General features: G+C 35.4%; 1 protein-coding gene across 1 annotated transcript; it reads right to left on the bottom strand.

Moving 5' to 3' along the window:
• Positions 1–6,249: 6,249 nt before the first annotated feature.
• LOC124449069 (anoctamin-4-like) lies at positions 6,250–11,902 on the bottom strand. The gene is made up of 6 exons (XM_047000012.1): positions 11,474–11,902; positions 10,076–10,531; positions 8,706–8,912; positions 7,817–8,481; positions 7,162–7,289; positions 6,250–6,754 (listed from the first exon to the last, which is right to left on the bottom strand). The coding sequence occupies exons 1-6, from the start codon at positions 11,672–11,674 to the stop codon at positions 6,336–6,338; spliced, it is 2,076 nt and encodes a 691-aa protein (XP_046855968.1). The 5' UTR covers positions 11,675–11,902; the 3' UTR covers positions 6,250–6,335.
• Between the last annotated feature and the right edge of the window lie 1,662 nt (positions 11,903–13,564).

Genomic DNA, 13,564 nt, shown 5'->3' with positions numbered 1-13,564 from the left:
AAACTTGATTTTGGAATACTAATGATGTGTATTTCTATTTAATATAACTTGGTGAAAAAACTAAGAATTGTGATGAAGTTGTTCAAAGGAATGTACTTCAACACAACAGACTATACCTCAAAACCCAATTAAGATGAGACAACTCGATTAATCTACGATACCATACTTGAAGGGGAGGATTTCAAATGAACATACTGAATATTCAAAACAGGTTAATCGAAATGCGATGTCAAGTGATAAAACAAAACTTTAAAGTAATGAAAATAGAATTAACCACTAAACTCAAAATATTAAAAACGACTAATATTCGATTATTAAGAAAGCGGAGTTTCTTGAAAAGGTGTGTACTTGTGTTGGATGGCTGGGTAGTATGAGGAGACTTGGTGCACGTAATGCTTTTAGTTCTATTAGTGGCTTCTCTAGCATTGTAAGAACTATAGGATACCAGGGTGGAGTTGGCCATTTTGGCATCACACAAATGCCTCGCGCTTTGTCGTTCCTTATTTTCTGTAGAACGTTGGCTATGATACTGAAAGGTGGAAAAGCATAAAATGAATGTTCTGACAAGTTATGCTAAAAGCATCTACAAATAAAGCTTCCGGATCTGGTCTGTAAAAAACGTATTTGTTGAATTGTTTGTTGATTCTTGATGCAAATAAATCAATGTCCGTCATAAATTCGAGCTGTTTACAAGCATCATGCAGATATTTTATCAAGCATCCATTCAGAGGCATGTTCATTTTGTCTAGATGCAAAATCAGCAATTAAGTTTTTCCAGGAATGTGTGCCACACTGACCCATAGTTCCCGGGCAATACACCATTCTCATAATTGTTTTGTCAGATTGTTGCTACGCTCAAAGTGGCTAGTTCCCTTATTGTTTATGATGCTCACTGCTGAAGTATTGTCATACATAAGACGAATGTGTGCATTGCGTTGGGAATGGGCAAATGTTTGTAGTCCTAGGTAGGAGGCAGACAACTCTAAGTAATTTATGTGTTCTTTTGTCTCTAGGTGTGACCATAGGCCTCCTGTGCTAATGCTCTATGCGATTCTGCCCCACCCAACCTTTGTTTGAAGCGTTTGTCGTGATAGTAAGCGACGGTTCCCCCATGACAAATGGGTTTGATGGCATTCATCACATTATTCGACCACCAATGTAGTTCGGCAAAGGCTTTAACAGAAACCATCATATATGAGTCGAAGTTTCCCTTACTTAGGGGTTAGTGCAGATGTTTTGTCCCTATTTAAGTTTCTGTAGTTTAAGGGTCCATGTAACACACCAGGAAAGCTTGATACTAGTTTACCCTCTATTTTGGCCGTGTCTCTAATTTTTACTCCCCATTTCGCTTTCTCTATAAATTTTATACAATCTGTTTTTATTGCCGAGGCTTTTTCTTTTGTTAATTTCACAGTCATTGTGACGGAGTTAATTTCAAATACCATTGTTATTAATTTCCAGGAAGTGATAAACATCGATTTTTCTGGATGCACTAGGAACCCTAATTGGGTAAATAATGTCACTGTATCTATCACATTGTTCTGGCATGCATCGTAAGTTTCCCCTTGTTAATAGAAATCATCCAGATGTTCCGAGATGATGTGCCCTTTTGAGTGTAATGTAGCTAAGGGGTTTTTAGAGTTTTTGTGAACTTCCGTGGTCCACTAGAAAAGCCGTTGTGCAAGCACGTAAATTGATATAAAACACCCTTCCCATGGAATCTCAGGTACTTCCTGTCAGTGTATTTTTTCGGGATTGAGCAGTAACTATTATATAGTTACTATTATATTTTTAGCAATCATTCTATCAAACTCAGTTTGTATTTGCAACAATTCGATTTTTTCTTTGGGAAGTATGACTTATCGCGCTTGTGAAAATCTCTGATCAACGAACACGCAGTGCAATGATCGACAAGCGACGTGCGCGCGCTTCTCATGTGACTCCGTAGTGACGTGTTGATGACGTTGTACAATTGTATTTCCTGCTCATAGTTTGACTTCGTTTGACATGTATTTTGAGTTAATGTTTATGGTAATTTTTGTATGTTTTAAATCCACATGGGTAATGTCAGATATCATATGTTATTATGTATCAAAAGAGAGAAAGATAAAATAGCTTTTTGTCTTTAAATTAACACAAAAACACAGCGAACAGTGACCAGAGTTTACCAAGAAATTGATAAACAATGCGTCGCACTTTTAATTGATTGACTTCATGTGAAACTACAACTTTAAGATTAGTTAGTGCATTTAAGACTTGTATGACACATTTATTTGCTTTCTCCTCCACGTTTTGTTCACCAAAAATGTGAAAGCACTGTGACCAGAGTCACAGAATGTAAATACCTACACCGAATTCAAATACGTTGCTTCAAGCTCACGGATTATTCGACCAAACAAAATGCACTTCATGTTTGCGATGGTTAGCAATTCTTTTAAATTTTCATTATTGTCAGTATAAATACAAGGGACATTACTGCACCATTATAGCGTAAACAAAACGAATTTTGAAAATTATGTTTTTTATGCTATATACAGAAACACGGGAATTTCAGTTTCGCAAAAGTCTCACAGTTTCCGTTTACACGGGAAGAGTAAAAGCTATTTAAAAATATAAACTATGTGTCATTGAACTCGGTAAATTTATTTATTTGATGTTGTTTTTAAAAGACTATTTTTTATAAAGGAAATGGAAAATATTTTTACTTGCATAAAGAGCAGATACTGTTTTTTGTCCATTTAAGATCCATATTTCACTTGCAAATAAATCACTTTCAATCCCCCCAACCCAAACACTATCCCCAGTTCTCAATCTGACCAAATTTTAACCATATACCCAAATATATGTTGAATTTATCATGCAGTTTTCTAGCTTAGATCACTGTATGTTTCATTAACATTATAACTATACCTTATTTAATAAAAACGACAAGTTGTGAATGTAGTATCTGCTGTATCGATGATTTTAAAGCTAGAGGGTGAATAGTTAGTTTTGCATGAAGGTGATTTTAAAAGGTGTCAAAAGATATGTGTTTTTGTCAGTTGTGGTGTGTTTCCTGATTCTGGTGGATAAGTGACGGGAAGTTTCGCCAATGTATCGGGAATTACATCTCACACAATTGAATTGGTATACCACCATAGATTTAATAGAATCGGGGATTGGGTCTTTGAATGATATGTTTATTTTAAAAAAATTGTCGTTTAAATGCGCAATATCAATAGTGCTTTTACCCAGTTACGGCAACTATACCTTAATTATGATGTTAGATTAAAAGAATATCAACATTCTCACCATGATCATCTGAAAATCTGTTTCTGGTTCATAAAAAACCTGTTTCGTTTTCTGTGTATGATGTGATTCACAAGGCCTGTCAAGAGTGAACTGTCTACCAAGTTTTATATTGCATTAAAATATGAACAGAATAGACAACACAAGTTTTGAACAACATTCAAAAAACATGTTGTGAAAACCCTCTTTCAACCGTTTTATTTATATGAAACTAAACCATATTTTGAGGGGAGGTGCAAGTACATGTACAAGTTATAAAATTGCTTTGAAAACCCCTTAACATTTATTGCATCTCTCTTGCGCGTAAGGGTGCTATCATTTCTGCGGGAGGCAGTAAATATTTTCCCCAACTCACAAAAAGTTCCCCCCATTTTTGCCCAGCTATCATTTAAAATTTGCGCAACTCTTCAATCTTCAAATATTCTTGTGGGGAAGCTGCTCCACTGGCCCCTTGTCCTGTATGCTTATGGAAGGAGGGCTAAAGTATGAGGAAGTGTGCCAAATTTTTTTACTAGATTTGTTCTGACAAGCTTAGACTGTCCAAACTGTTATTTATTGTTTCAAAGTTCAAAACAGGGCGAAATGCTTAAGCTCATCTACCAAACCATGAATTTGGAATGAAGTTAATTTAATTTCACAATCAAAAGTACAGGTTTTTAACAAAAACCAGTGGGAACTCCAAGTTGTCAAGAATAATCTAATTTTGGTCATGGTAATCACAACAGTTCACTGTTAAATGAAGTATCGCACACGAAAACACATAAACAATTACATACTGTGTAAATTTCACAATGGCTTCACATAGTCCAACATTGCGAATCTGCTTTTCAATATCCATCTTTATTATCTAGTTCCAGTCCATGATCAGGCACCACGGACTACATTTTCCTGGGGACTTACCCCGAAGTTTAGTGCTGGTCGGGAGTCTTGAACTAATTTCAAGAATTCAAAAATGGCTACAAAATTATTGAAGGAGGAGGAGCCTACCCAGCTCCGTTCCACCCTGAACGTTGACCCTAATAACTTGCTGTTTCGAAGCTTTAAAAATCAACGTTTTGTCTTGTGCGGTCCTATTTCATCCTTTGCAAAGATAGCTGCGTAAGATTTTTAGTTTTCTGTTTTTCCTTTTCTTCGAGTGAAAAGTGATTTTTTTACCTAGATCTCATTACCAAATTATGCATTTTTATAGAAATTGTTTAGGATTATATATTTAGATTATTTTCCACTGAGCCTTTTTTATTCAAAATTCGGAATGATACTTTGTCTGAAATTTGAATTAAAGTCGATCCTCACTTTGATCTTCACTTACGACATAATCATAAGCAAAAGATTATCAAGACATGCCATACTTGTTCATTGATACTTACGCTTGTGTTTAGAGAACGTTGACCTTACTTCGGAAAATATATCTGCAAATGCCAAATAACACGCGAATTTGGGGGTTTTATTCCTTAAAGCTATTCTTAAACTACAGAACTATCTAAATTAAATTCATTCAAGAATGTGCAGTTATCTTCTTTGTGTAAATACCCTTATATTCAAATTGCTCCTTCAAGTATAATTGTGAAAAATGTACAAATGATATGAGTTTAGCAGAAGCACCGGGGGATAGTTGAAATTTAATTTTTGGGTTTTGGAGGGGACTTCAGAAAAGAACTAATATATTTTTTAATTGTAAAAAAAATATTCTTGAAAATATTGCCTCTTGCCGGTGCAACCGCTTTTAGCATTTAAGAGAATCTCTAACTATATTCTTAATACAAGTCTTTGTAGATTAAATTTTTTCAGTTTTCTTACATGAATGAATGTACTATATATTCCAGTGCAAGATCAGAATACTAGAAATGTGTACGGCAATATGAGTATGCAACTTCTAATAGTCTCATGCTATTCCTGCTAAAAGTCTATGTAGATTGAATGCGCTTAACAATACAGTTTTCAATGAATAAATGTCATTACATCCGAGTACCATGCATCAAATTAAATGTTTACATGAATGTTTTGTTCTCGTGCACCCTTTCTGCCACGTCTATCCTTGGGTTGGTCGAGTTTTTCTTTAGCAATTTGCTCCTCGCGTTTTTTCTTGCGGAGAAGGTCGCTAGGCATGTTGGGAATGGCGTATGCAAGAAGACCTTTGAACACCGACATCGTAAACTGAAAGAAGAATATGAATACGAAGCGACCGGCCATTACTTTCCAATGTTGTGCTGTGTAGTTCTCCGCAGAGCCAAAAGTTCTGTAACCAGTGTATCTGCAATGTTTAAAATAGATACCAAATAATTATTACCTATAAAAATCAACAAAATTTGCATAGTCAAACTGTATAAAAGCCAAAATCAGAACTATGTCTCTCAGGCAATGGGGAACTCGTTAAAGTAATTCATAACCCAAAAAGGAACTAGAACCTTGAGTACTAGATATATTATGACTTTGCCAAAATTCTATAGTTACGAATGAGGCAAGCCGCCATCTTGAAAGGTGGCAAACTGACGATATTTACGACTAATATCTGCTTTTCAAGATTTTATATAAAATTACAAAGTCCATGGTCTAGGTTTGTTTTTTAAAATATTCGATAAGACTACTTTTTTAAACTTTCTTTCAACTTGTTTTTTATTTTGTGTTTCGCTTTTTGCTTTCTTTGAAAATGGTGTCCTTGCCTTACCTTGACAGATTAGTTGGACGTCTAGAGGGTTGGGCTCTAAATCATTGTTTACAAAGGTGTTGTGAAAACTGAGAGGCAAAAATTCTGATAGAATAACAGCTGAACTGCATGGAGACGCACGCATTTAAGGAACGCGAATCCCATTAAACATTTTTGTTAAGACATTGCATTTTTCCGAATGGACTGTTTTGAACATTAGACATCATTTTCACTTTATACTTTTACTTTTCATGTTTTTTGGTCGTTTAAGTTTCGAATTGTTTACTTCAATATTGCCATACTGCAACGTTGGATACAAAAGGTTAAAAAATGCCAATGTGCTTTCATTCAGCCGACAAAACCCATAAAAACACGAGAACAATTTTTGAAGAGTGCTTTGGTGTTACAATAATGAGAATACTGACCTACAGTAAGGCGGAGGATTGATACATCCAACTTTATACATCTCATTCGGTCTCGACTCATTGCTCCACAAGGTGGTGTCGTAATATGACAGACTATTGTTCAAATAGCCGTCGAGTGATTCGTCAGGACTGTAACTGTATTTATATACCATCTTTGGGATGAAGTCGGAGGTAAACGCCATTACAAATGCATTTACGAGAACAGAGAATGCAGAAAGGGCTTCGAGGATCGGGTACCAGGCGCCAATATCCTCAGCCATCTTCGGAAAGCGTCGTTGCTGGTTCCGAATGAATTTGATGGCGTCAAAACAGATTTTCATTATGCCATTTATAAATGCAAAAAACGGAGCCAATGGGAATGCAGCAACAAACATCATGACAAAACCGAGCTGTAAGACTACAAAGGAATGTAACAAGATGGTGTCAAATTATTTTCAAAGTAAGTCCCGTAATTTACTTGACTGCCCCCATTGCAGGGAGTGGGAAGATATGAAGTTGTTAAATGGCTGCTTTCAAATTTGCAGGAGATTGTCTTCAAGTTATGTTAATTACATGATAATATATATAATGAAAATGCTCTTCCAGGCATAGTTGCTTTGGTTGGACGAATATTCGGATTTAGTCAGTTTTTTTTTATAAAAGTCAATACAGTATAAAATATCTGGTGGAGATATTGGAAAAATTTAAAAAGATCAAAACATGACAATATCAAATAATATATTGGACAAAACCTTTGAACGAAAAAAGAAAAATTTTCACTGCTGTAACATAGTAGCAATGTAAGTGAGATCTTTTGATACCTACCAACTTGCAAGTACTCCTTGAACAATGTTCCGTCCGAAACAGAAAGAAAATAATCTTGTTCCCATTGTGGTAAATGTGGTATGCTTCCTTTCTGCGTGTTACGTTCATTCCACAACTTCTTCAAATACCTAGAACAAAGCCAAAACTTTTATTTTAACATGTTTTATTTAATATAGGTTTAATGAAGTGTAGATTGATGCAATGGCGGACCTAGGGTGGGTCAAAATAAATTACTGCACTTATATTTCTAAGTACCTTGGAGGCAAATCAACTTATAAAATAACATTCTTTAGAAATTCAAAACCAATAGTGTTTTTCTGAAAGTACTTTAAATTTAAAAGTGAGCAGCAATAATTGATTTTGACAAACGCTAGATCTGCTACTGGATTGATGTAAATATAAGTCATTAGCAAAATAGAGCTGCATGTGACAAATAAATTTCACAGTTATCAAGAGCAAATCACCAGAAAAATGTGGAGCAGCAGAGAACTGTTATTTTATTGACTGAAACCTCGGGAAATGGAGAGTATTACTGTTCTTCGACCGGCATTGTTTCAAACTGTTTACCTCGCAATCTGGGTCTCAGTCAATAAGTAATAAATGTATGTGTGCATGTGTGTGAAATTGGCTTCAATGACTTTAATGAAACACTTACAGTATTATTACTTCAGTAACGTTACTAATGATTTGCTGCCCCACCATAATTATAACCAATTGTATGCACAACTCTACCAAGCATCCTTGCGGTCCGCACGTGTCTAGACGCCAGTCCTTCACACCAAAAGGTCGGAGGTAATGTCCGGGAGTGCCCACAAACAGGTTTATCTTGAAGAAAGCAATGTAGAACAGGGAAGAGTACATGTTCACAAATTGATAGATGTACATTTTCACCGTGTAGCTGTCGTCCCAGTCCGTCTGAGTACGCGGATTCTGCCAGTTTGTAAGCCAATATGCAACGTACTTATACACAAACTTGAGGATATTAATGAAGATGAGATTAAGGACAGCCGCCGTCATGGACGTGAGGACTTTGGCGTTTTTGCGAATGCTTTCATCTGAATTTTTTGCAGCAGCCGCATAAACAGCCGTTCGATATAGAGCAACACCGATCACAACAGATATAACTAGAGTAATCATGAAAGTAACGATGCTGATAACACCTGCATACTTCCTGAAGATGGTCGTCCTCGGTATGTACGTCTCCATACGATTAGTGACCGGGTTGTCACGAAGTGTTGTGACGACTGCAGCATACTCTGATCTGATATGCTCCTCCACCTCTTCAAAATCAGACGTATGCCATTTATAAGAAAGAGTCGCCTGTAGACGTTTCCAAAGCTCAGGATGAGCGTTGACCATATAGACATAATACAGGCAAAAGCAATGGTGAAGTTGTTGTCGAAGAAATGAGCCCGCGCATATACGTACAATAATCTTTTAGATACCAGTACCAGCATTGTTTATCGCAAAGTGGACACATTACGTAATCGGTCTGTTACTGTCACAAACATCCTTCACAGGAGGAAGCTGTAAGAGTCGCCAACTCCGTAAAGGAACGCTATGAAGCCAAGGAAAGCAACAGGTGCTAACATTGTGCAATAGAAACCAAGCCAGGCAAAATACATTGCAATAGATGTTCCAAGATAATCTTTAATCGAGTCAAGTGGCTGATACTTGTACCATTTTCTAAAGCGTGCCCACTCCCATCGCAATCGCTGGCGTTGATTTTCTGGCTCACCACCCTCTGGGACCTAAAATAAAGCAAGGAGAAATGTTGGAACTTTGGATAACATGTATAAGCATCGTCAAAATCAATGAAAAGTGAACAGTTTGCTTTTTTTCTTACAAAAGCAAAATAATGTTTTTATAATGTTTTATTTTGATTTCTCAAATTCACAAACGCGTGCGACGCACAAACACAGCAATAGTAATTGAAAAAAAGACAAAAGTTTTCATTAGCAGTTTTAAGAAATAAATTAGAGATTTACATTTTCAACGATTTCATTCATGTCAATAGGAAATAGTTTCTTCACCATTAAGCATGTGGATTTTAATTTTTTATTGCTTTCTTAGGGCGATGGACCTGGTGACGAGAATCTCTACTTAACATACAACTCCAAGAGGACACTAATCCGCTCCCTGACAGTGTTTGATCAATACAGGTTTGATTGCATAAAAAACATCTGTTAAAATACGATTTACTTAAAGGGCAGGATCACGAAAGACGGCAAATATTTGAATTCTTTGCCATGGTATCATTTTTTTCTTTGCTAATATATCAAATACGCCACAATCCATTCATGTAAATGATGTAGTTGATGTAGTTTATTAAACTATTAATGCATGACGAGAAATGACCATTAAAAAACTTTTCGAATTATTTATACAGAAAAAGTGCACACGATCTTTAAGCAACAATTTCTTTTCACAATTTTCAATAATAGAAATACAACACTATTACAGCTTGTTCATAACTTGTTTCATTTCTGGTATTTTTACTCATTGGGTGAAGCGGCAAGGAGATGCGTGCCAAAGAGAAAACGAAGTTTTAGTTGTTAAAAATTTTCGTTCATTATTCGTTCAAACTATCTATCAAAGAAAACTATCTCATCACCATGCAGAGTCTTAAATTTGTAGTGCATATTTTGAAGAAGATTTACTATAACAGTGTTTTTCTGTATGATAAAAGCTACATAATCAATGCATGAGTTTTCCTATGGGCGTCACTTCCGGTGCAGAATCAACTATTTGTAGGCCCAAAAAGCCAATGAAAATAAATTTCAATCTATCAAGTCTATTGCAAATGCTCTTAAAATCAAGATATCTATTTAAAAAAGTTATTTCCTTGAACCTCGTTTAGGCATTTGAAAAAATTGAAGCAATAAAGACTGTAAACAATGAATACAACGCTAACCTCACACGGTCCGTCGTGCAATGGATAAATTCCCTTGAACGCGTTGGTGAACTTCAAATTAGCAATACCAACAACCTTGTTCAAGTCCTCCGAGGCATCGAATGGCGTCTGTCCCATGATTCTTTCGACTATGCGCACACGGTCGGTGGGAGTAAAAAATGTATCATAGTTATCAATGCCCACAAACTCAGCCTCATGCTCCTTTGTAAAGTACGCCGTGAAATACATAATGTCGTCTGGTGTAATATGTCTATCGTATTCTAAAGGATTTGCATTGTTGAATTTTGCCACTAACTGCTCGCCAAACACGGTTTCAAGTGTCGATGGAATTTTTATGTCCGATTTTTGCAAGGGCATGCGCAGAAACATCTCTTCGGCCATTTTGGTCAATACGTCCCAAGGTGCATGAATTTTGACAAAAAACGTCTTTGGCTTCTTGTCGTTGTCATTTGTGTCCTGTTAACGGGAAAAATTTGCTAATCATAAGCCTAGATAATAAAAATACATAAATACTTTTAAAAAAATACTTTAAATTTCTAAAGCAGTGCAGGTAATAATTTAAATAAATAATGCCAATGATCTAAAATTTACATAGCACGAACAAACATGCGGGCTTGCTAGCCCACTGGGTCTGGAGGTGATTATACTTTCTTTAAACATATGAAAATTTAATTTAATATCATTGAAATAATATAAAATAAAAAATATACTTTATAAAATACAAAACAACAGTGACTTCAATTTGTAATTTTATTGCTAATTATGTAATTTTGTAATTCTTGTCGTTTAGTAAATTTTATAATTTAGTAATTTTTGTACTTTAGTAATTTTTAAAATTGGTAAATGTAAAACGATGACATTTCAGTAGCTATTTACAATTTAGCTGATAGCTTTCTGCTCTGAAGAGTTTTTTTGTCAATCTGATACATCTTGACAAGAATGCAAATTTCAGGCAAGTGAAGCACATGATGAAAGCACTGGTTTGGGCTTGACAAGACGTCATGTAAGCATATGGTTTTGGGTAATCTTTACGTAAGTTTTTACCAGCCATTGCAGACACTTTTAAACATTTATTAACTTATTATATTTACCTTTACCCTTAAACAGGAGAAAGGTCAAAGTCGTTGTTTAAGACCTTATTTACATTACTATCATTTATAGATATAATAAGTACAACAAACTGTCATACAATTAAGAAGCAACTTTAAAAGATTGACTTAGAACACTCTACAGAAGACTGTTTTAGAAGACTGAATATTCCTTTAAATTTTAGTAAATAGAAGAATCAAACTAATCATAAATTTTCTTTTCAGTTTTGATATCAAAACATCGAGCAAAATCATCGATCAAAATCATTCATGCAATTAAAGAGACTTCAATATTGAATTGGCAGCAAACCTCAGCGTTTTTCTCTTTTTGTATTTGGTCAATCTCTATAAGAAGACCTTTAGCCTTCAAACCGTCGATGTAGAACTCGCGGATTTTGTTTTTTTTATCTTCTTCTTCTATTTCATCATCATCTTTCAGAGTGGATGGGTCTGGAATCTCGTATACCATAATCATATCGACCATACTGTGTCCATCTCGCATTTTGTTCATTGATACCTCGTTGTTCACACAAGTATACAAACACAAATATAATATATATTGTTTCCTCTTTTGGTCATAGATTCAAAGCATCCCTGTTTAATTCGTAACTATACACCTTAATTAATATGCTAACTTCCGTCATCTTATATGGCGCGCCAAGATGGACAATATTACCAAAATCGAAAATATTTACAACGAAACACATTATCGTATGTCGAAAATAATATACTGGCAACTTTTTCAATATTTGTAGAAAGAAACGCAAAAATATAAAAGAAAACAAAAATTCGTTTACCATAATTTATATATACACAACGAAATTTATTTTTCAAGTTATGAAAATTATTTTTATAAAACGAAACTCATTTATATAAAACGAAATTGACATTCATAAAACGACATTTTCTTCGAACAAACGACATTTTTTACCGCGCCCTGCCACTGACATCAAAGAAAAAACGGCGTTTTATTTCGCGTTCCGTGAACACTGTCGACGACTCGTTATCTTGTTCCTTCCATCCTTTCTGTCTGCCTGTCCTTATTTGATGAAGTACATCGAAACATTTTTACGAAAGATAATGTTACGGCTGAGGTGATAATAGCTCGTTCTGAAGAATACTAGTGTGGCCGATGCCTACTATCTCGCTTTCAGGATGGACTAACGAAATAGTGCATTTTTTCACAGATGTTATTATGGTTTTTCAAAATAAAATTGCAAAACTTTCAACTCAGTTTAACATTAATAACGGCAATGAAAACGATCAATACGTATGCCCAATGGAAGAGAACGAAATGAGCTCTGCCGGAAGGCCACGATTTTTTATTACAAAAGAACAAATTGTTGGACTGCGTAGCTTGTACTTTTCACGGAAGAAATTTGCAGGGATGCTTAATATTTTGGAAAGAACAATACGGCGACGAAGAAAAGATCTTCGCATGGAAATTGGGCAGGCTGTGAGCTATAGCGACATAAGTGATGAAGACCTTGACGCCTATGTAGAACATATCTTAAATCGTTCCGCAAATTCAGGAGAGAGAATGGTATTTGGTGCACTAAAAGGATTTGATTTAAAGGTCCACCTTGTAGAATTGACATGACCATAATTTCCCCTGCATATTTGTACAAGTTCTGTGTCAATGCCATGGTGCTTTCCAAAGGCATTCCTCTTTCATCAAACAGCCACATCCTCAACAAAAGTAGTATTTCTAGAAAACATCATCATGTTACAGGACATTAAAGGGTAAAACATTATGCACTAAATTTATTTTTTCTGTCACATTACCAGAAAAAAATTCACGCCTTGGACCTCCATCGTCAACGGCAGGTTCACCTATGAAGATGACATTAATTTTGTTTTTTGGAGAAAACCAAGAACATTTTATCCTCCTATCCAAATAGTCGCTCAAAATACTGATCCTTTGCACATTTACACGATTTGTGGTTTGATCCAAATTTTTTTCTAGTCTTTTCAACTCATCCGGCAATGAAATTGTAAAAGTTCAGTATTCTCAGCTGCTGCATCAGACGACAAATGGTGATCCTGGTCATCTTTAGGTTGATTCTGGCCATCTTTACGTTTAAATTGAGACATTATACTGACATAGTGCTGTTCAGTGCCTTTTCAAGCACTTCCACAACACAAATCAGCATGCTCTTCAATTTCATCAATTTTTAATTTCATATTACAAGTTGGACACAAAATTGATGAGGTTGTAGATGCGGCAGCCACACTTGACGTTTCATGAGAGATATCATGCAAGGACGAATGTGGAGTTGTGTCTCTTTTGCCAGGGTTGTTGGTTGTTAATGAGGTATGAAATCTTGGTATGTATGTTTTTGTTTCTCTCTTGGTTTTTGATGTTGTCGTGGGTTGAGCGAAATTAAGTGGTTTGTTTAAG

The sequence above is a fragment of the Xenia sp. Carnegie-2017 genome, unplaced genomic scaffold, assembly GCF_021976095.1.
Source record: "Xenia sp. Carnegie-2017 unplaced genomic scaffold, XeniaSp_v1 HiC_scaffold_23, whole genome shotgun sequence".
In the NCBI taxonomy this organism is placed as follows: Eukaryota; Metazoa; Cnidaria; class Anthozoa; order Malacalcyonacea; family Xeniidae; genus Xenia; species Xenia sp. Carnegie-2017.
This window is presented reverse-complemented; position numbering and strand designations above follow the sequence as displayed.

Bases quoted from the DNA above. Each gene is read 5' to 3' on its own strand.
- LOC124449069 (XM_047000012.1), bottom strand. From the start codon at position 11,674: ATGAACAAAATGCGAGATGGACACAGTATGGTCGATATGATTATGGTA. The intron at 10,532-11,473 runs GTTTGCTGCCAA...TCCCGTTAACAG, and splicing joins AAAAAGAGAAAAACGCTGAG to GACACAAATGACAACGACAA. The intron at 8,482-8,705 runs GTTGGCGACTCT...AAACGTCTACAG, and splicing joins TCATAGCGTTCCTTTACGGA to GCGACTCTTTCTTATAAATG.